Genomic DNA, 22,894 nt, shown 5'->3' with positions numbered 1-22,894 from the left:
TGATGATCTTACCTTTATTGATGCAGCTCATGATGCCATCTCTGACCTCGCAGTTCTCATCACTGGCACAGTGGTGGGCCTTACAGATGACCTCATGATCAGAGCGACACGTGCAGCTTTGTTGACACTTATTCACCAGGACGTTTTCGTTGGGCTGACAAGGTGTTTGAAAGGCAACAGATCAATCCAGTTCATTAAGGAAAGATCATCATAAATCAGCATTGAATAGCTCAGCACCAGGAGCCATGATATGTTAATGTTTGGAAGAATCTCCCTTACTTGTATCATTTCAGAGCAAAACTACTGGATAAAATCACTTTTATTCAGGAACAGAGTGAAATTATTCTGGAATAGCTATTTTATCCTGGAATCATTTTCTCCAGAATAGCTAGTCACAGAATCATAGAAAATGAGGGTTGGACAGGACCTCAGGAGGACACATCTAGTCCAACCCTCTGCTCAAAGCAGGGCCAGCCCCAACTAGATCATCCCAACCAAGGCTTGGTTTAGCCAGGTCTTCAAAAGCTCCAGGGATGTAAAGTCCACAACCTCTCTAGGTAACCTATTCCAGTGCTTTATTACCCTTCAGGTGAGAAAATTCTTCCTGATATTCATCCTCAACTTCCCTTGCTGCAACTTGAGCCCATTCCTTGTTCTGTCATCTGCCACCACTGAGAACAGTGCAGCTCCATCCTCTTTGCAGCCCCCCTGCAGGGAGTTGAAGTCTGCCATTCAATCCCTCCTCAGTCTTTTCTCCTTTTTCCTGTGTAGACAAGGCTTTACCCAACACTCCATGGAAGGACCTTAGATAGTGCAGCATCTAAGCTAGTGATTTTGGGTACCGTGAGATCTCTCAAGAGTGCTATGGGGTGCCATACAGTATTAAGACTGGTAGGTGCACAGACACCTTTGTATGATTCACAAGATAAACCCAGAGCCTTCCAATAGGAATCCAGCATGTCAACAGCATTATGTCCCTTTCAACTTGAATTTTCTATGATTTTATTGTTCTGACATATTCTGATCTTTCTGAGTTTTTTGCAATAGAAATATTGCTCTAGGCTTTTTCTGTAGTCAAAAAACAAGTGAGAGCTGGGATTTTCCAAGGGGAGCCTGGAGTCTTATGAGAGGGACTTTGAGTCTAATGAGGGTGTATAGAGCCTAATGGGGTGCCTTGAGTCTAATGAGGAGGACAATGAGTCTAACGAGGGATGTCTTGAATCTAATGAGAGGGACTGGAGTCTAACAAAGGCGTTCCTTGAGCCTAACGAGGCATGCCTTGCCTCTAAAAAGGTTGAAAACCACTAGTCTGAAGCAAAAGAACAAGGGGTTGTTTAATGAAATAAAATAGGAAGGCCTGACCTCTCCAGTTACTCATTGATTGCAAGCTCTTTGGAGCCACAACAGTTTTCTTGTTTTCTGTTTGGACCGTGCCTAGCACAGTGGGCTCTCAGTTCACAGTTATGGCTACTTCAGTAATAATCCATATTTCTTCAATATAGAGCTTTTGGGCCACTGGACTGGTTAAAGGAAGACATATGCAGATTTCTGAGTAAAAAGCCTGACAGCAACTGCACTAAGACAGCCAGGATTTCATGGCTGTTCTTTGTCAATAAGAATAGACTAATTGCATCAGTATTTCCTCCCAAGTGTAAAGAATTTGAAAACCTGTGGATTGTGGTTAACTGCATGAGCCAAAGGGACCAGAGCCCCCACCACAGCACAGCAGTTTGGACAGGCATAGAGAAGGAGGGGCAGAAGCTGGACAAAGCTTTGTCTGGGATGATCCAGTTGGGCCTTGTCCTGCTTGGAGCAGGGTGTTAGACTAGATGTGACCTCCTGAGGTCCCTCCCAACCCAAATTTTCTATGATTCTATGATTCTAACCATATTGTTTAGTGGGGGACAGTACCTGGTAATATCTCCCATCCTTAAAGCACCCGCAGCTCTCCTTCACCACGCAGTCCTGGCCATTGAAGACAAAGCCGTTGTCACACTGGCAGCCTTCGGCACAGGTCTTGGGGCTGTCCAGGCTGGTTTTGAGCTCATAGCAAGTGTGGGTCCAGAGGTCTGGACAGGCATGGTAGTGGCTGTTGGCTGGGCAGCTCAGCGCTTAAATACAGAAAGAAATCACAGCTGCATGGAAGGCTCCTATACCGGGTTTTAGAGCAGGGGAGTCAAACATATGGCTTGTCACTCACTAAGCTGTTCCCTTTGGCATGCTGGGCTCCTGGTGGACTAGGGAAATGCAGGAAGGGCTAGCTGGGATGAAGCCAGCTGCAGAATCCAGGGCTATGGGGCTCCGTTGGGCATAGGGTGGTTGGGCAGCAGCTCTGAGCAAACACGCAACTCAGCTACAAGCAAGGCTTTTAGGACAGCTTTTAAGAAGGATCTAGTTGTTACAGTCCAAATGCTGTTCCCTTCTTATTCCACCAAGCTGTGTGCATGAAACCAGTTTGACACTCATGCTCCAGAGAAAGGGACATGGAGGAAGAGATGATAGGCATGGAGGAGAAGAATGGAACAAGGGGAAAAACAGGATGTGGAGATGGAAGAGGACAGCAGAGATCATAGGACTGGAAGGGACCTCAGGTGGTCACATCTAGTCCATCCCCTGCTCAAAGCAGGACCGGCCCCAACTACATCATCCCAGCCAAGGCTTTGTCTAGCCAGGTCTTCAAAACCTCCAAGGATGGAAATCCCACCACCTCTCTGGGTAGCCTGTCCCAGTGCTTTACTACCTTCCTTGTGAGAAAGTTTTTCTTAATAACCTCAACCTCCGTTGCTACAACTTGAGCCCGTTGCTTCTTGTCCTGTCATCTGCCACTGTGTTAGAGAACAGCCCAGCTCCATCTTCTTTGGGACCACCCTTCTGGGGGATTTAATAGCAGCCTTCAACTTCCTTCAGTCTTCTCTTCTCTAAACTAAAGATGCCCAGTTCCCTCAGTCTCTCCTCATATGTTATGTGCCCCAGCCCCTGAACCATTTTGTTGCTCTCTGCTGGACTCCCTCCAGTTTGTCTACAGCTTTCTCCAATTTGTCCACAAATGCTGTGGACTAGAATGGGACAGGCAGAAGAAGGATGGAGCCCCCGAGAAGAAAGAAGACACTTTGGGCATTAACTTCTGACCCAGAACAGTCCCAGAAAAGCCCAGACTCATCTCGCACCAAAATAAAGGGTAGTGAGCACGGCTGGCTCACCAGCTAGACCAGCCGAATGACACTTACGGCAGAAGGAGTCACTTCGCCACAACTGGATGTTGACACCCGCATCTTGGCAGGCCATCACGTAGCTCTGAATGCTCCAGCACAGGATCTGGCTGTCTTCTCTGCCCAGGCATAGATCATAGACACAGCTGCTGAAATATGGGCTGGGGTCCACACTGTTGTGGCAGTCAGCAAAGGGACCGTACTCTGCTGAAAGGATACCACAGTAGTTTTCCTGTTGAAGTTTTTCAACTTTTCCTCCTTCACAGACAGGGCAGCTGTTCCCACCGCATCCATCTGTACAGGACACTCCTGGGACTTTCCAGGCAGAGCCAAATGCCGCTGTGTCAGGGGCGAGGGAGCCCCCTGGGAGAGAAAACTCATCTTTTCCATCCTTGTTGTAGTTCCCGCACAGGCCACACACCTGGCCCTGGTACTTCCAGGGGACAGTGACTCTCACATGGTAAACCAGGTCATAGCTCACGGTGAGGCCAAAGCTGGTTTGTATCATGATGTTCCTGCCATGCTGATATACCCTGAGCTGACCTCCAGCCATGATCACAGGAAGGTTGTAAGACTCCCCGTTCACCTAGGACAGACAGGACATTCCCCTTTGAACAGCTAGTACCATGCATACCACTTATATGCCTTTCAGATGAGTGTCTAATTTGCTACCTTGTACTCTCAATTTTTTTCCCTATTACCTTTTGATAGACAGTGGTTGTCTGCGGTTTGGTTAAAGGCATAAATCACTTGAATACATAGTCTATCAACCCCACCATCATCTTGGTGACATACAGGTACCCACTGTAGTTACAAAACAAATTGACTTGGGGGCACACTACCCTGTCAAATCAAAGCTGGGTAGAAACTGGCTATAGAGTTGTTCCACATTTTCAAGCACTGACATTGTAGCTGGCTGGCTCTTTTTTATAGAATCATAAAAAATGAGGGATGGGAGGGACCTCAGGAGGTCACATCTAGTCCACCCCCCCGGCTCAAAGCAGGACCAGCCTCAACTCCATCATCGCAGCCAAGTCTTTATCCACCAAGATCTTCAAAACCTACAAGGATGGACATGCTACCCCCTGTCCAGTTAACCTGTTCCAGTGCATTACCACCCTCCTAGTAAAATAGTTTTCCCTAATATCCTACCTAAACATCCCATTCTGCAGCTTGAGCCCATTGCTCCTTGTTCTGTCATTTGCCACCATAGTTTAGCATAGTTTAGCTCAGTGCTTCCCAAACTTTTCCTCAGCACGACCCCATTTCTGGCCCCATTTCCACAGCATGGCCCCTCACTCCCAACCCATAGCCCCCCCCACCCATCCGCTGATGCTGCGACTCCATTCAGGGCTGCGACCCACAGTTTGGGAACCACTGGTCTAGCTCCTTCCTATTTGGAACCACCCTTCAGGGAGTTGAAGGCTGCTACTTAACACCCCCCACCCCCACCCGGTCTTCTCTTCTCCAGGCTTTTATACCTGAATAGTGCACTAGTTTGTTTTCCCCTCGTTTACATCACAGAATAAATCTGGAATAACTGCTAAGCTCAGACAGGTCAGAAGCAGATTTGATTCTCAGTGGCCACATCTATAGGTGCACTAACATGCTTTCATTAATGCGCATGAAATCTGAGGTGCTAGGAAAAGGTGCATTAGCCTATTTAATGCACATTAGCTAAAGAGCACTTTTTTGTGATGCTTTAATGCACATTAAAATAGGTTAATGCACATTAAAGTGCACATGTAGACACACCCAGAGATGCTTTGTAAATCTAGAGTGAATTAATTGTTTTCTGTGGGTCTCAACCAATTCCCCTAACAGGAGCATGTATCCCTAGGCTACTACTAAAATAAGAAGCCAAAGAGCTCCTCTGTCCCAGTGGAATTTTTTTCTAAGCCACCCACACCCCCACCATCTTCTGGGGCCCTGGCAGATAAAGTTGCACTAATTTCACACCTCACAACTCAGCTTGGAAGCCTCTTCTTTAAGTACCAGAGAAACGTGGCCCTGCTTAACTGATGAATTGTGATTGTAAGGGCTACAGTGACCCAACAAATTTAAGAGCATGCAGAAAGAAGAACATATACCGCTCACCTTCACAAAGCCATCTTCAAACCTGCCCACAGTGACGATGACGCCATGGACGTGGATAGCCACTTGTGAAGTCATGCTCTTCTCATTCTTGGTTTCAATGTGGAAGGAAGGGAGGCTGCTGTCATCTCCACAAGTCTTGGCCAAGGTGTAGATGCATGTGCCTTGGAAGTTGTAATTCTGGCCATCAAATGTTTTGTAATGCATGTTTCCCATGACCCAACACACCCCGTTGGTCAGTGGCGTGCATTGTGGCTCCCCATCCCTCATCACACAGGCTGTGCCCTTCTCACAGACCTTGGAGTCGCAGGAAGGGGGTTGAATATCTGGGAGAAGAAATGTGGAAGGTGTGAACGGACAAGGATAATTAGATGTGAGTTCTAACTCTTTTGCCCTTGAGTAGCTGCCAAATTTCACCATGTTCTGTGCTCTGAGTTTACATAAATTCCCGCCCTATATGGTTATGCTAAAAGCATCCAATTAATGCATTTAATAGTAACGTCTATACTATCTGCCTGAGTCTGCAAAGACCCTGACCATAATCTGAATATGAGTCAACAGTGGGCTCTTGTTGCCAAAAAAGCCAACAGCCTCCTGGGCTGTATCAACTGCATTCACAAATGACATGATTCTTCCCCTTTATTCAGCACTGGTGAGGCCTCACCTGGAGCCCTGTGTCCAGTTTTGAGCCCTGCACTTCACAAAGGATGTAGACAGATTGACGAGTGACAACAATGACCCGAGGCCTGGGAAACAGGATTGGTGAGGATAGGCGGATAAGAGCTAGGGTGATTGAGTCTGGAGAAGAGAAGGCTGAGGGGGAATTTGATCATAGGCTTCAAATCCCTGAAGGGTGAAGACAGAGAGGATGGAGATGGACAACTCTCTGTGGGACAGGACTAAGAGCAAGGGCCTCAAGCTGCAGCAGGGAAAACTGAGGTTGGAGGTAAGGAAGAACTTCTTGACTATAAGGGCAGTCAAGCCCTGGAACAGGTTACCTGGAAACATTGTGGAGTCTCCATCCCTGGAAATTTCCAAGAGCAGGTTGGACGGATATTTGACTGGGTTGGTTTTATCAGGGCTAATACCTCAATGGGGTATTAACCCTGAAAGCTGAAGAGGGTACTTCAAATAACAGCATCTTTATAACTACTTTAGATATTTGTGTTCAAGCAGCCAAGGAATGTGCCTATCTATTTCCCACAGCTGCTTGAGTCTGTTGTGGGCAAAAGCAAGGAGGGAACGAAGAAGAGGTGGAATGAGGCCGTTAAAAAAAACCAGAACATACCCCCTGTGCAAGTAGCTGGGGACCCGTAACCTTTGTGATCTCCAATCCCAATGCTCAGAAGCCCGAATGGGGCAGTAGGGTGCTCCATAGAATGGGTGCTAAATCCCTTCCCCAGGCTATATTCAGCCCAAGAGTATTCTGTGTCTGTAATAGCGTTCCAGGTGACACTGTCCAGTGGTTTCTTATCAAAGGTGATCCCGGTGGTTGCCGACGTCCTGGCGATGATCAGCGCATAGTTCTCAAACTGGTTGTGCCCATAGATGTTGTAGGACTGGCAGTAGCTGGAGAGGCCAGGGATAGTCATGAAGAATGGTTCAAATATCATACTCCCTTTCTTCCCTCCAGAAGAGAAGAAGAGGACTTGGACTCCGGAGTTGGCAGATATAACCAGTGGCTGCGAGACCGGGTATTTGACCATTTCCTTGCCTTCGATGAACCGGCTGCTTTCAGCTTCCCCATTTAGTAAATGGACCTCTGTGCCCTGAGATGCGAGGAGGTACACCGAATCACCTTCCGTCTTGAAAGGCAATGGCGGGACGATGAAAGATAATTCCCAGCTGGACACCGGCAGCAGCTGTTCACTGACATGTTCACATTGGATGCGTTTCCCACCACACACGTATGCCCCTGAATAGACGGCCACGGGTTTTCCAGAGGTGATTCTGGTCTTGGACAGGTCCTCATAACTTTGCAGCTGGACTGCCTGATAGGCATTAAGCTGCAGGGTCAGTTTTCTCCCTGGCAGATATTTTTCTCTCTCATATGTGACATGCCCTTCGAGGGAGATGTCAACTGTGGTCGGTTCCTGCCAGGCAACAATGGCAAACTCGGTAGTGGTCCTTGGGCCTAGGAGGGGGGTCATGACATAATACTCCTTCCCTAAGCTCCGCGCGGGGTACACAATGGAAGTATCAGCAGAGTGCTCTTTTGAGTTGAAAGAGAGAACAGAGACCTTCTTCTCCGCCCGGATGGTGACTGTATTGTCGAACTTCCTGATGCCTTTCAGCTCTGTCTGTGGGGAGAGGGTCACCATTATTGTCTGCCCAGCAGGGATGGTGACGACCTTATAAACCACCTGATTGACGGAGACAGTAACAGCGGTGGGATGAGTGTAGGCAGTGATGAACAACATGGGATTGCCAGGGTGGCCCAAGCCATTTTGTATGAAAGTCGTGATGAACTCTGTTCCGAGAGGACCGGAAAATGTCGAATCCGGATGTTCCCCTGATGCGACGCTGAGAAGCACATCAGAAACACCTACAAACGCAGAGGAAACAGGTGTGAAAGACTATCATGAGCCTTGGAAGATTTGGGCCTGGGGGAAGGAGAAAAGGAACTATCCCAGTGGTGCCCAACCCACAGGTCCCACGGGCTGGACATGTGGTATGTGGTCAGTCCATGGTGTGATCCAGTGTGCAAGCCTGACTCCCCACATGCCTGATCTCACATGTCTGGATCCAGACATGAAGAGATCCTGTATGCCAGCATGATCTAGCTTGTAGGGCCATGTTATCTGGCCCATGGGGCTTCCCACAGGTCCGGAAATCTGAAGCAGCAGAACCACTGCGCACCCACCCCCAAATTTCTAGAGATGTGGGGAGCCTGAAGAGCTGGATGACACAGCTCCATGGGTTGTTGAACCTCACAGACTGATCCTATCAGTCACAGCACGGGAGGAAGAAGAGCTCTGGTTGTCTCCTGCAGCAGCCTCAATTGGCTGCTTGACACCAAAAAGGTGGGGCAATGGGGCAAGCAACAAATGAGGGAAGAGTCATTCAAGTGGGCATTCTCACTTGCACCCTTAAGCACTGGAGGTCAACCAAGATGCCAAATGCCTGAGTGTCCCTTGCTTTGCCTAGACCATGGTTCTCAATCCAGGGGGAACACTTACCACACAGCATCATGATGGCATAGACCCAGCAGGGCAAGAAGTGGTGTGGGACCCCCATAGCTGGAAAATAGAGGTAAAAACATAGCAGTGAGAGAGAGAGAAATCAACGGGACATCTCCGCTCCTCAATGATTTAGGATATTGGCAAGGAAGTTGGACCTGGTGCCTCAAGAGGAAACACACTATTGAGTCAGGGACAATGGGGATTGTCACTTTTGCTAGCACACTGGTATGGGATAGTGGCCTTGCAGTCACAGAATCACAGGGCATGAGGGTTGGATGGGACCTCAGGAGGTCACATCTAGTCGAACCCCCTACTCAAAGCAGGACCAGCCCCAACTACATCATCCCAGACAAGGCTTAGCCTAGCTGGGTCTTCAAAACCTCCAAGGATGGAGATCCCACCACCTCTCTGGGGAGCCTGTCCCAGTGCTTCACCAGCCTCCTCATGAGAAAGTTTTCCCTAACCTCTAACCTCAACTTCCCTTGCTCCACTGAGAACAGCCCAGCTCCATCCTCTTTGGAGCCACACTGCAGGGAGTTGAAGGCTGCTATTCAATCCCCCTCAGTCTTTTCTTCTCCAGGCTAAACAAGCCCTGTTCCCTCAGCCTCTCCTCACAAGTCATGTGCCCCAGCCCCTCACCATTCTTGTTGCCCTCTGCTGGACTCTCTCCATCTTGCCCACAACCTTTCTGTAGTGGGGGCCCAAAACTGGACACAGGACTCCTACCAGTAGAGGGGAAGAATCACTTCCCTTGGCCTGCTGGCAATGCTCCTGCCAATGCAGCCCAGGAAGCCATTAGCCTTCTTTACAACAATGGCACACTGATGACTCATATTCAGCTTATTGTAACCTCCAGGTCCTTTTCTACAGAGCTGCTGCTTATCCAGCCAGTCCCCAGCCTGTACCAGTGCATGGGATTATTCCATCCTAAGTGCAGGACCGTGCACTAACCTTTATTGAACTCAAGGCCTCCCTCAGAAAATACCAGATTTTACTTTCCACTCATTTTTGACAACAGAAAAATAACAGAGCAATTATTTTCCATGGCAGAGGCCTCAGAAAGGCCACAGCATTTCAGAATGTTTCTAATGCTATGAATTCCTACTTGAAAACTCTGGTTTGACACTGTGAGTCATGGTTGCACATCTAACAGTGTGAAAATGGAGTGAGATTTTCCCAGGGGTGCCTTGAGTCTGACGAGGGCATCCTGGAGTCCAAAAGGGTAGAGAAGTACTGGTATGTGGCCATGCACTTTGACTTGGTATATTCCAATTATCAATGAAACCTGCTAAACTCAACTGTCCCTAAGGGCAGGATATTCCCCCAGGGCAACCTTTACTCAGTGATAGATTAACTCAGTTTGTGAGCAGGGAATGTCCCAGAACTTGGTAGTCAATCGGGTAGTTTGGTCAATTGGGTAGTTTGTTCAATTACAGTCAATCGGGTAGCTTGGTCAATCAGTCAATCCAGTAGTTTGGTCCATACAAAAGGACTCTCCTGCCACCTCGTGGCCAAGTGCTGGTCTCATGAGTTGTTTTTTTAAGTCACATCCATGGAGCGATCTGCTGTCATGGTTCAGGGGTAGACTCCTTGTCTACCACACATGAGACCTGGGTTTGATTCCTGGACACGTGCAGAATGACAGCTGTTGAGGCACCAAACATCCAGACTTAGTCTGGCCTTTGGACCCTGTCTCTATGATCCAAAATTGGGATTGAAGGTCTTGGACAGCTTTCAGTTCTTCATACACCTGCCTAGGTGTATGCATCAAAGGTCTGGGTGACCTCTGGGGCATACACCATGTTCAGAAGGATCGAGTCGCCTACTACATGGAGCGAGAGCGAATGAAATGGGGCAGTGGTCTTCCTGCAGAGGCAGAAAAGACTTAGTATAGATGAGGGCAGCAGGGTTCAACCTTTTGATGACTGGCATGGGGCTGGTCTACAGGCTGGATTGGGCCCTGCGCAGCCTCAGCTGGCTCATGTGTGCCAGGACTGGGCCTGAAACCAGTTGTGTGTGCCAGCTTTGGTCCCCGTGCTACCCTGTGTGTCCAATGTAGCATGGAGGGCCACTAGCTGTGGACCACAGGTCTCTCCACAGCAACCACTCCCCCAGTGCCAGGATTTTGAATCCAAGAGCAGCCCTAAGGGCCACATAATAGGATTCTGGGGGGCAGACATGAGCCACAGGCCAGGGGTTGACTCTAAATCTGGATTTGGATTTGAATTGGCCCTTTGGCACCGTGGTGGTTCATGAGATCTGGAGGAGGAAGAAAGCCTCCAATACGGAAGTGTTTTGGATGAGAGAATCATAGCAAAATCGGGCCCTCAGGAGGTCCCATCTAGTCCAACCTCCTGTTCCAGGCAGAATCCATCCCATCTGAACTAACCAGCCAAGCGTCTGTCCAACCTGCTCTTAAACGCATCCAAGGACGGAGATCCCCCCCCGCAATTTCTGGGCAGCCTGTCCCAAAGCTGAACCCCTGTTGGAGTGCAAAGTTCTTCCTGATTGTCAACCTCAATTTACCCTGCTGCAATCTGAAACCATGGTTCCTGGTCCTGTCTCTTGCCACTAGAAAGAACGGTCCATCTCCATGCTCTGTATAACCAACCTTCAGGTAAAGGAAATGCATTAAAATTTTTGGCAGGCATCTCACTCAAGTCTCCCTTATTCTGATTGACACGCAACACGGGACATCTGCAGCAGAAGAAAACATGGGAGAGAGTCCAGCAGAAGGCAACAGAAATGGTTTGGGGGTTGGGGAACATGACTTGTGAGGAAAGGCTGAAGAAACTGGGCTTCTTTAGTTTAGAGAAGAGAAGACTGAGGAGGGATTGAATAGCAGCCTTTATCTCTCTGCAGGGGGGTTGCAAAGAGGATGGAGCAGGACTGTTCTCAGTGGGGGCAGATGACAGGACAAGGAGCAGTAGGCTCAAGTTGCAACAAGGGAAGTCGAGGTTAGATATTAGGAAGAACTTTTTCACTGAGATAAAGCAGTAGAACAGGCTCCCCAGAGAAGTTGTGGAGTCTCCACCCTTGGAGATTTTCAAGCCCTGGCTCAACAAAGCCTTGGCTGGGATGATCTAGTTGGGGTTGGTCCTGCTTGCAGCAGGGGTTTGGACTAGATGCGACCTCCTGAGGTCCCTTCCAACCCTCATTGCCTATGATTCTATGATCTTTTGCCCCACGGTCAGACTGGTACAGACCGGATTGTGGTTTGCTTTGTTTTGTAGCTGGGGCCAGACCTCTTCCTTGTATCTCTCGAGTGTATTTTAACAACCTCTGTGACAGCTGGGCATTGGCCACTGTAGTCCCCTGCTGTACTTGTGGCAGGTTCAGGTGTAACCGTGTAGCTTTGTTAATAACTTAGGCCATGACTTTGGATAGGGATGGTACTGCTTCAGGCTGGACTGGACAACATCTGGAAGTCCCTTCCATCCTGCCTTCTCTATGACCATGACTATGACCTCAGCACATCCCTTCCAGCCTGACTTCTCCATGATCCTTCGCTTATGGATTTGAATGGGATGGTTTGGACAGGGCTGATCCCTTCCAGCCTGACTTTTCCATGATCCTATGATTATGGATTGGTTTGGACAGGGCTGATCCTGCCTCAGGCAGGGGGGTGGACTAGATGTGACCTCTGGAGATCCCTTCCAGCCCCACTTCTCTTTGATTCCGGAAAACAGCAATTTGAGCAATTCAGGACTCACCTGCAAAGAAAACTGCCTTCCCCAGGAAAAGTCACAATTTCTTATTTTCACTCCAATTCAGAACCCCAACCAATTCTGATACAGTAGACAGGTGATTACAGGATCATGGGGAAGTAGGGCTGGAAGTGGCCTCATAGTCGCATCTAGTCTGGACCCCTGCTCCAGGGCAGGTTCACCTATAACTAACCCCAACCCCAGTGTCTGTCCAACCTCCCCTCGGAAAAGACTTCTTTTCCCTTCCTCCTTTGACCACAGCGGCGATTCTCAATTGGGGTGCTATGAGACCCTTTTAAAGGTGCCTCATGGTATTAGCAATACTCAGTGAAGAAGCCCCTTGATACAACCACCTCTCTAGGGAGCCTGTTCCAATGCTTGACCACCCTCAAAGTCAGTTCCTTCTCATCTCCAACCTCCATTCCCCCTGCTGCTGTTTGAGGCCTTTGTTTCTAGTTCTCTCCCCTATAGCCAGAAAGAAAAGTCAGTCTCTATCCTCTCTATAATCTCCTTTCAGGTATTTGAAGACTTGTCAAAACCCCACTCCTCCACCTCTTCTAGAAAATGAGGGTTGGAAGGGACCTCAGGAGGTCACATCTGATCCAACCCCTTGCTCAAAGCAGGATCAGCTCCAACTACATCATCCCAGCCAAGGCGTTGTCTAGCCGGGTCTTAAAACACCTCTGAGGATGGAGATCCCACCACCTCTCTGGGGAGCCTGTTCCAGTGTTTTACTACCCTCCTAGTGAGAAAGTCCTTCTTATTATCTAACCTAAACTTCCCTTGCTGCAACTTGAGCTCGAGGCTCCTTGTTCTGTCATCTGCCCCCACTGAGAAAAGTTCAGCTTCATCCCATTTGGATCCACCCTGCAGGCAGTTGAAGGTTGCTATTAAATCCCCCGTCTTTTCTTCTGCAGACTAAATTAGCCCAGTTCCCTCAGCCTCTCCTCATATGTCATGTGCCCCAGCCCCCCGAAACATTTTTGTTGCCCTCCACTGGACTCTCTCCAACTATCCGGGAAAACAGGTAACTGGAATGTTTTATATTAACAAAACCATCATCCCGTCATTGCGTTGGGCTTATTCACAAGACAACCGTGCCTTGTTTATTGAGTAGGAGATTTTAAAACTTCCCACAGGACCTGCTGTGTACTTTTGATTGTTATAATAAGGATCCGTATGGTACTGGAATTAAAACCTAGTTGTCAGCACTTCAAACGGTGGTGTTGCATGCTCCAGAAAAAACTGATTACCTAGAATGATGGCTAGAATTCATTATATAACAAACTGACTAGATAATTCACTAGACAATAATTAGCTATAATTAGCTAGAATTCATTCTAAATTGTCTAGAATTCTGCATAATCAACCTTCTTCTGGTGATCCCGACGGGGTGGAAAGTCTTGACTTCACCCATCTCTGATAATTCCTCGGTCTGGGGACAACTAGTGAAAAACGACAGGAGAATTTGCCTAGGCACAAAGCAGAAAAGAATCACTTACCTCTGACCTAGCTGTGCTCCGGTGTTTCTGACATTCCTCCAGACAGATCTACAGTGCTTCTCTCTTTTTTTATAGGGCCTAGAGGGCCGAAACATACCCCTCCTCAAATCCCATGGAAAATTCCCCAGAGACATTGTCAGGATGAAGACAGGAGGCAAACAATTCATGATAGATCTCAGCTGGAGGAGAGAAATTTCACAACCGCTGTCCTCTGCTCCTGCCCCCTCCTTAGGGATGAGAGCTTTTCTTCATGTTACCCATGACAAGTTGAATTATGCAATACTTTTCACCCAGACTTCCAAGGCTCAGAGCCAAGGAAGTCATTTTTTACAATCTCAGGACATTCCAAGGAACCCATCAGCTCTGAAAGTTGGCTAGGCTCTTGACCTGAAAGCACTGCAGGAGGAGAAGTGATCAGAAACACATTATCTCCATAGTTCATGAACCCCAAACAATGGCAGTTGCCAGGGGAATTCAACAATGCATTTCCCATTAAATCAAGCTAGGTCCTTGCCATGGAATTCCCCCCACGGCTGTAATGCCCTATCTCTACCAAGCCATAGGGGTGGGAATATGCAAGCCCGGTATAATTCAGAAGGGTGTGAGGTTGCTGTGGGGGCAGGAACTACCTGAATCTTACCCAAGGACAACACTTTTGCGATAATACATCAACAAACAATGCTTTTCTTGGACCACGTGTCAAGGGAAGGCAGCTAGTACTGACAGAGATTTCATCATGGGAGTTGTTGATCTTCAGCAGACTTCTCCAGCACCTTCAGCCCACCTGGAGAAGGCTTCTATTAAATATCCAGTCCCTTGGATATGGGCCCGGCTGTATCGACTGGCATCAAAGTTTCTATCACTTGGGGCTCTGACTAGGTGCTCTGTAGATCTCGAGCAACTTGTAGATCTCAACCACTGGCCTAGCTGGGATTGGGGCCTGACCAGGCCCTGTACAGATCCCTGGGCCAGAACCAGCCCCATGTGCAGCTGGGATCAGAGCCCACCATGCTGGACTCTGAACAAATGTGTAGTGAGGGAAGATCCTGGAGGATCCCACTAGAACTAGGGGTCCTGGCTCTTTGTCCAGGGTTAGCTGTCATAGCATCATAGAACATGAGGGTTGGAAGGGACCTCAGGAGGTCACATCGAGTCCAACCCCCTGCTTTAAGCAGGACCAGCCCCAACTAGATCATCCCAGCCAAGGCTTGTCTAGCTGGGTCTTCAAAACCTCCAAGGATAGAAACTCCACCACCTCTCTGGGTAACCTGTTCCAGTGCTTCACCACCCTCCTAGTGAGAACATTCTTCCTAATATCTAACCTCAACTTCCCTCTCTGCAACTGGAGCCCATTGATCCTCATTCTGTCGTCTGCCCCCACTGAGAACAGTCCAACTCCATCCTCTTTACAACCCCCTTCAGGGAGTTGAAGGCTGCTGTCAAATCCCCACTCAGTCTTCTCTTCTCTAGACTAAATAAGCTCAGTTCCCTCAGCCTCTCCTCATAAATCATGTCTCCCAGCCCCCTCACCGTTCTTGTTGCTCTCCACTGGACTCTCTCCAATGTGTCCACATCCTTTCTGTAGTGGGGGACCCAAAATTAGACACGGGACTGCAGATGTGGCCTCACCAGTGCTGAATATATTAAGGGGAGAATCATTTCCATCAATCTACTGGCCACACTCCTACTAATGCAGCCCGGGAGGCCATTAGCTTTCTGTCCTAACTCTTTGCCTCTCTCTCTATTTTCTGTCCCTTCTCTGTGGTGTGAGACAGTAGCACCATCCAGTCCTTTTGTCTCAGAAGGTTTCTTTTCCCTCCCTCCTCTGCCAGCGTTGTGGGGTCCTGAACCACCCCTCACTCCTTTCTGCTGTGGTCAGTGGCTCACTACATTCCTGCTTGCAGATAGCCTGATCCCAGGAGCAGTTCAGTCTGAATGCCAGCCACCAGCAAGTGAGAGAAGACAGCTGGTGACCAAGGGAGTTGAGACATGCCAGCCAACAATCACACCCAATGCTATGAAGGAAAGAACAACCGAGCCATGACTCAGTTTCCCAGGTCTCTACTCCACTGCCCAGGAGATTGTTCTCTCACAGAAAAGCATGTGAATACAGAAATTTGAATCTGAACTGTATCAAACTCCTCCACACCAAAGTGGAGTGGATGGGGTGGGAGTCTGGAACGTGCCCTAAGGACGGATTCTGAAGGGCCTGAGGCCTCACCACCTGGCAGCAAGTGTGTCCATGTATTCTCTGCTTTATGGAGCTGCTCTTGCTCACATTGCCAGATTGATAATATCCCAATAAAGCGGTGCACGGTTCAGAGGAACTTGCTTTGGATTTTCTTGTACTTCTCCGGATACACTCAAAGCCCCGAGAGTTATCCTGGTTGCGAAACTGGGAGTTCATTGAGTATTCTGCAACAGAAGAATCATTTTAGGATTTTCTTCATAGTCTAGAAATGAGTGAAAGTGAAGAGCTTTCTTTTTCCAAGGGGGCCCTGGAGTCTAACGAGAGGTACCTTTCAAACGAGGAAGCCTGGAGGTAACAGAGAAGGGCCTAGAGTCTAAAGAAAGTTGGGAACCATTGAACGAGTGCATCGACCGGGTCAGTGTTTCATAGATTCATAGATGTTAGGGTTGGAAGGGACCTCAGTAGGTCATCAAGTCCAGCCCCCTGCCCTGGGCAGGAAAGAGCGCTGGGGTCAGACGACCCCAACTAGGTGCATGTCCAGTCTCCTCTTGAAGATAGGGGAGAGCACCACCTCCCTTGGAAGCCCATTCCAGATTCTGGCAACCCTAACTGTGAAGAAGTTCTTTCTAATGTCCAGCCTAAATCTGCTCTCAGATTTCAACTGAACTCTCTTCAGTCAGTCGGAGGGCACTGCTCTTTGAGGATCCCGAACTCTTCCCTGGAATAGTGATCTCATGCTGTTGGATAATTAATTAAAGGGGAATCAGGCTTAGGTTATTATTTTGTATGCTCAAGCCTGGGGGGGGGTCTCAACGGATGATCTGGAAGGTCCTTTGGGGAATGTAGCAATGATGTTTGGATCACAGAAGCCAACAGCTGGACTTTCTCCCTGGCTATATTATGCAACTCTTGGCCTGGCGCTCTGCTGCATATTGGACCAATCATTGCAAGTCTTTGGCTGGGCTCCACTTTAGCAGGAGCTATTCAAAGAGCTGCCCAGACTCGGTAGTGGTGTAGAAGTATGGACACATGACATCTCATCCCTTAACCCTACCCTGCCTTGCTTATGTGGTGGGAGGAAACTCCCTAAAGTTTGTTATTTAGCTGTAATAGGTATCAGACAACGCGGGTAAAGAATTGACAGCTATTTATTTGTTCGAGCAAAGATCATAAAGCCAGCAAAAGGCAAAATGGCCCCCCCTAAAGGGTGGGGCAATTTTTTATACTTTTTATAACAAGGCAAGACTACAGGGTTAATAAAAGCAATACTTACTTGGGTGGTGCTTCACAAATCTTTATAACAGCATATTTTTATTAAGCTGAACTAGCATTTTTTAAAAGCTAAAAGTTAAGTAACAGTAACATTATGATACGTTAGCAAGAATTTGCAGTGGTAGATGCTTTTTAAGGACACGATCACTGTATTTAGAACAATGACTTTTTTGTCTTATCTTGTTCCTTGCTGTAGCTGATTTTACAGCACAGACACAGATTCACTTGCTGCATTTTACTCAGAAAATGCTTAACACAGTTAAAATGATTACTTGACACAAGTAAAGGCTTAGCTATCATTCTGCCTTGTGGTTAGCGGCATTGCTAGGCCACAGGTCATGCCTTATATTCAGCTGCAAAGCTAATACTTCTTAATAATCTAAATTATTGCTAACCTAACAGTATGCTATCAGAAAACTATTCTCTTTCAGGGGAGTAACAAACATGCTCACTACACGGTAGACAAATGCCATCAACTCCTACGTTGTGGTAACTGCCTTGAATCCAACCAGAAAGCAGAGCAGCCGATGGGGTAGGGAGCACAGGGCAGGGAGCAGAAAGCAGAGCAGTGGAAGGGGCAGGGGGCGTAGGGCAGGGAACAGAAAGTAGAGCAGCGCGTGGAGCAGGGAGCGCAGGGCAGGGAGTGGAAAGCAGAGCAGTGGATGGGGCAGGGAGCACAGGGCAGGAAGCACACAGCAGAGCAGCTGATGGGGAAGGGAGAACAGGGCATGGAGCGGAAAACGGAGCAGTGGAAGGGGTAGGGAGCACAGGGTGGGGAGCAGAAAGCAGAGTGGACAGACCCGACACCATGTGATGTCACAGAGAGGGCTGACATCACATGCGAACGGCACAATGTCACAGCTGATATGGGAATCTGACATTGGGCTGAGAGCTGAGTACATGGGACATAGCAGAGACCCGATGCCGTGTGACATCCCAGAACTGATGTCATATGGCAACGCAGAGAGAGCTGATATCCCAAGAAATATTTGATGTCACGTGATACCCAACAGCTGATGGCATAGGACATAACAGATCTGACGCCACCTGACACCGCGGAGAAAATGGCCTTCCCCAAGAGACCTTTCTTTCATCCTATGACATCACAAGGAGAGGTGACATCACAAGAGACACCTGACATCGTGGGACATCCCAGAGAGCTGACACCAGAGAAGTGATGTCACAGGACACTGCAGAGAAAGCTGCCTCTTCTGACAGAACTTTTGTCCTATGACATCACAGAGAGAGCTGACATCACAAGAAACATCAGCTATCATGTGACATCCCAGAGAGCTGACCTCACGGATCTGACGTCCTTGCATGACACTGCCTTCCCTCAGCCACCTTTCACCCTGTGACATCACAGGAGACACCTGACCTCCCCCAGAGAGCTGACATCAGACAGCACAGATCTAAAGTTGAGAAAAACTTTCATCCTGTGACGTCACGGGGAAGGCTAACCTCACAGTCTAGCACCACGTCACACCCCAGAGCGGTCCAAAGACAAATTACTTGACGTCACAGGGAGAGAGAGAGACAAATGTGACGCCACAAAAATCGCCCCCCCTCCCCCGCCCCGCAAGCACGTCCTCTGGTCTTTCCGCTGACGTCACCGCGGGCCGCGAAGCCAACTTCCGGTGTGGGCGCTCCGGGCGCCCGCGCATGCGCATCGCGCCCCGCGCCAGCCAGCACCGAATCCAGCGTGGTCCGGCCCCGGGGAGCGCACGTGGGAGCATGAGGCCCGGTGAGCGCGGGGCGGGGGGGGCGGGTCCTTGCAGCTGCTGCCGGGGGGGGAGCCCCCCCACGCGATCCCGGGACGCCTGCCTTCTCAGCCTTGCGGGGGGGGACTGTAGCTGGGCAGCCCCCCCAAGCTCGGAGCCCCCTATTCACTGGGGGCAGGACTCCGGGGTTCCGGGGGGGGGGCTTGGATCAGGTTGGGGTGGGCAGCAGACTGAGGGTGTGTGGGGGGATAACACCCCCCAGCTGAGCCCCTCCCCCCCAGTAAGGATAGTTGATGGGGCTTGGAGGTGGTGGGGTACTGGGGGGGTCCTTATATGTCTGGGAAGTCAAAGGGGCTGGGGGCATGTGGGGCAGGTGACATTGGGGGGACCTAGGAGTTGAGGGGGGAGCATTGGGGAGGGGGGCTTGCGTGAGGGATGGACTTGGTGGGGGGGAGGGGGGCATGTCTGACCTCCCCCCCTCCTTTCCACCCACAGGTTTCAGCCCCCGTGGGGGACGCGGCGGGTTCGGGGACCGTGGAGGGGGACGCGGCGGGTTCGGGGACCGTGGAGGGGGACGCGGCGGGTTCGGGGACCGTGGAGGGGGACGCGGTGGCTTCCGGGGAGGCAGAGGTGAGTTACATTCTCCCCCATCCACTCCTGGTTCGTGCTGGGAGAATCTGGTCAGCTGTCCCATCAAGCTTTGGGGCAGAGGGCCAGGCTCAGGGGTTGCCCTGCTGTGGGACTCTGCTGCCCCCTCTCGTTTTCATCTTAGCCAGGCCCCACCCCACACTTCCTGTCCCAAACGGCTCCCCCTGCCCCTCCACTTCCTGTCCCAAAAGGCTGGGACCCCATTTACTATCCTTACTATCGCAAAAGACTCCCCCGTCCACACTCCCCTACTTGCTGCAGGGTCCTGCCCACACTGGACCACATCCTTCTCCCCCTTTTCTTTCCCAGGTGGCAGTTTTGGCCGAGGAGGTGTTGGCGGCCGAGGAAGAGGAGGGCCTGGCCGGGGCGGCCGTGGTGGGGGGCGGGGTGGGGGCCGGGGGGGCTTCAGAGGGGGCAAGAAGGTGACAGTGGAGCCCCACAGGCACGAAGGTACTGGAGTCTGGGGCAGGGGCTGGCGCTGGGGGGTAGGGACACCTTGGCGGGGCTTGGGTTGGAGCCTGGGGTGGGTGGGACCATGGGGGGGTGCTATTCTGGCTCTGACCCCCTCCCCATTCGTAATCCCTTCTAGGGGTCTTCATTTGCCGGGGCAAGGAAGATGCACTCGTGACCAAGAACCTGGTGCCGGGCGAGTCAGTGTATGGGGAGAAGAGGATTGCGGTGGAGGTACGCAGAGCCTGGGGGGGAAGGGGATCAAAGGCGGGTGGAGGTGTCTGGATGGGAGTGTCAAGAGGGATGTGGTGGGGATGGGGATCAGGATGGGGGCATTGGGGTAGGGGGAGGTTTGAATGGTGGTGTCGAGGGGGCTGGTTCTGGGAGGGGGGCCCCCAGTGGTTATGTGGGGGGCAGAAAGGCTAGGCTACTGGGTCCCAGAGGGCACTGGGCACACCACTTCCAGGGGCCGATCCAGGAGGCATCTTGGTACCCAGGAGTCCAAGCTGGGGTGAAAGGGCCCTCAGAAGGCCCCAGGGGTTGGGGAAAGGTTTGAGCAGACTCCCTCCCCCCCAGCCCTGATTTGTTCCCTCTCCCACCGCTGGGCAGGATGGCGAGGCCAAGGTGGAGTACCGGGCCTGGAACCCCTTCCGCTCCAAGCTGGCAGCCGCCATCCTGGGGGGCATCGACCAGATCCACATCAAGCCGGGCGTCCGTGTGCTGTACCTGGGCGCTGCCTCAGGCACCACCGTCTCCCATGTCTCGGACATTGTGGGCCCCGTAAGTACTGGGACCCCCTACCCTGGATGGGGGGGGGGGGGGAGGCGAGGGGGCAAAAGGGATTACCCCCCCCTCCAGCTTAACCCCATGCGCCCCCCCAGGAAGGCCTGGTCTACGCTGTGGAGTTCTCCCACCGCTCCGGCCGTGACCTCATCAACGTGGCCAAGAAACGCACCAACATCATCCCCGTCATAGAGGATGCCCGGCACCCCCACAAATACCGCATGCTGATTGGTGAGTCCCCCCTAGGTCCCCTCCCCCCCTTGACTCCTCCTACCTCCCCCTGCCAGTCGTTCTCCCCTGGGGTCCGGCTGCACTCAGGGGGGCCCTGCCATTGGCTTTCCCCGGGGCAGAGGGGTGTCCTGGGAGCCCCCAGACTCCAGAGTCCTCTGTTGCTGTAGTGAAAGTCTAGCTGGTCTTCGGGTCTTTGTACTGGGGATCCTTGAGACCCCCTTCCCCCACCTCCCCCTGGACACTTGCGTTCTCTGCAGCCACTGCTGAAGCCTGACCAGGCACGGGGTCTTTGTATTGGGGCTCCCTGGGAGCCCCCAGACTCCTGGATTCTCTCCTGCTGCTAAAGTTCAGTCGGGCATGGCATCTGCCAGTCGGGGCTCCTAAGACCCCCCTGGATGCCTGGATTCTCTGCAGTCGCTGTTGAGGCCTGGCCAGGCTTGGGGTCGGCCTGTCAGGGCTCCTCTGGGGGCTCCAAATTCCTGGGTTTTTCCTGCTGTTACTGAGGCTCGTCTGTGCACAGGGTCTTCCTACCCGTGCTGTTCAGGGACCTGCCTCTCCCCTGACAACTGGGTTTCCTTTCCCAGTGCTGATATCACAAGACAGGTGGAGTTGGGGGGGGGTGTAGTTGATTTGCTGGGGGATCACAGCGTCCCCTGATCTCTGGGTCATGACTCACAACCATGCCCCCCCTCCAGGCATGGTGGATGTGATCTTTGCCGATGTGGCGCAGCCTGACCAGTCCCGTATTGTCGCCCTCAACGCGCACAACTTCCTGAAGAACGGCGGCCACTTTGTTATCTCCATCAAGGTAATGAGCATGCCTTCTCCCCCAGACACAGACCCACCCCCCACCTGCAGCCCACTCATTTCCCCTCCATGGGAATCAGACTCCTGGGTTGGCTTCTGCTGCCATTAAGACCCAGCTAGGCACCAGGGTGACTCGGTTCTTTCTCCCACTGTGGAGAAATGGGGAAGCCTTTTGGCCTAGAGGGTAGGGGTTGGGGAGACTCAGGAGGGGGACGCACCAGAGCTTGGTGCGTGTGGTTGGGCAGTGGGCTTTGGCCCGGCAGGGCCAGGGGGCTGACTCTGACCTTGGGGGTGTCACAGGCCAACTGCATTGACTCAACGGCGGCGCCCGAGGCCGTGTTTGCAGCCGAGGTGAAGAAGATGCAGCAGGAGAACATGAAACCACAAGAGCAGCTCACACTGGAGCCCTACGAGCGTGACCACGCTGTGGTGGTGGGCATCTACCGGTATGGCAAAGGGGCTGGGGGGGGGCGGGGGGGTCACTGGGTCCTGGCCCACATTCCAGGGACGGGGGTGGAGAACTGGGGTCTGAAGTGGAGGAACTTCCCAGTGCCAGGGGAAGGGAATCTGTGGGGGAGGTCTCAGGTGGGGATCCCCTGTGTGCAGCGGTAGAGGGGGGATTGCCTGGGAAGAATCCCCCATCTCAGGGGTCTCACCTGCCCCCATCTCCCTCCCTTCCAGGCCTCCCCCCAAGGCGAAGAAGTAGCACCTCCATGGACCCCACCCTCCTCGCTGCCCCGCCACCGAGGCGCTATCCAAGGAACCCAGGAGTTCGGGGGGGGCCCAGCCCCAGGGTGGTTTGGGTCCCCCCTTCCCCAATTTTTATTTTTTTTTGACATTTCCAGATGTATTTTTATTAAAATATGGGAAATCAGCAGCAGAAATCGGTGCAGCTGGCAGGGGGCCTCTGGTTGCAGCCTCCTGCCCTCTGCTAGGGGCAGGGGTTGTTTTGGGGGGGGGGGTGATATAGGGGTCCTCCACCCCCCCATCTGTCTGGTTTCAGGAGGAGAGAACAGGGTGACTTTCCCTTTTCAAGGGTTGAGGGACTGGGGGGAGGGCAGCTCTTTGGGGGAAGGAAGGGATATTGGGTCTTGGAT

At 51.3% G+C, this 22,894-nt stretch overlaps 2 protein-coding genes across 3 annotated transcripts in view; one reads left to right on the top strand and one right to left on the bottom strand.

Annotated features, from left to right (window-relative positions):
• LOC102558194 (IgGFc-binding protein) overlaps nt 1-13,802 on the bottom strand; it is a 42,740-nt gene extending 28,938 nt beyond the window's left edge. Inside the window, exons 1-7 of the mRNA XM_059719354.1 lie at nt 13,695-13,802; nt 8,483-8,542; nt 6,592-7,848; nt 5,307-5,629; nt 3,228-3,795; nt 1,912-2,111; nt 13-154 (exon numbers count right to left, since the gene is read on the bottom strand). Of these exons, the coding sequence (XP_059575337.1) occupies nt 13-154; nt 1,912-2,111; nt 3,228-3,795; nt 5,307-5,629; nt 6,592-7,848; nt 8,483-8,540 (2,548 nt within the window). The 5' untranslated portion in view covers nt 8,541-8,542; nt 13,695-13,802. The remainder of the gene's footprint in view (nt 1-12; nt 155-1,911; nt 2,112-3,227; nt 3,796-5,306; nt 5,630-6,591; nt 7,849-8,482; nt 8,543-13,694) is intronic.
• Nucleotides 13,803-18,803: 5,001 nt separating this feature from the next.
• On the top strand, nt 18,804-22,671 carry FBL (fibrillarin). Of its 2 annotated transcripts, XM_059717799.1 has the most exons (9): nt 18,804-18,901; nt 19,374-19,508; nt 19,836-19,976; nt 20,116-20,210; nt 20,586-20,756; nt 20,858-20,990; nt 21,686-21,798; nt 22,098-22,243; nt 22,479-22,671. In XM_059717799.1, the coding sequence occupies exons 1-9, from the start codon at nt 18,820-18,822 to the stop codon at nt 22,501-22,503; spliced, it is 1,041 nt and encodes a 346-aa protein (XP_059573782.1). In that variant the 5' UTR covers nt 18,804-18,819; the 3' UTR covers nt 22,504-22,671. The 2 variants fall into 2 exon arrangements, with proteins under 2 accessions (XP_059573782.1, XP_059573783.1); XM_059717800.1 differs by lacking the exons at nt 19,374-19,508; nt 19,836-19,976 and having other exon boundaries at nt 18,834-18,901.
• The last annotated feature ends 223 nt before the right edge of the window (nt 22,672-22,894 follow it).

This window comes from Alligator mississippiensis, chromosome 15 (assembly GCF_030867095.1).
Source record: "Alligator mississippiensis isolate rAllMis1 chromosome 15, rAllMis1, whole genome shotgun sequence".
NCBI classification, from domain to species: Eukaryota; Metazoa; Chordata; order Crocodylia; family Alligatoridae; genus Alligator; species Alligator mississippiensis.
Note: the sequence above shows the minus strand (reverse complement) of the source record. Positions and strands in the feature narration are given on the sequence as shown.

What these genes read in the sequence shown, in the direction of transcription:
- FBL (XM_059717799.1), top strand. Translation starts at nt 18,820, where the DNA reads ATGCGCATCGCGCCCCGCGCCAGCCAGCACCGAATCCAGCGTGGTCCG. An exon ending in TGGCTTCCGGGGAGGCAGAG is followed by an intron (nt 19,509 to 19,835) that starts GTGAGTTACATT and finishes TTTCTTTCCCAG; the next exon opens with GTGGCAGTTTTGGCCGAGGA. An exon ending in CAAATACCGCATGCTGATTG is followed by an intron (nt 20,991 to 21,685) that starts GTGAGTCCCCCC and finishes CCCCCCCTCCAG; the next exon opens with GCATGGTGGATGTGATCTTT.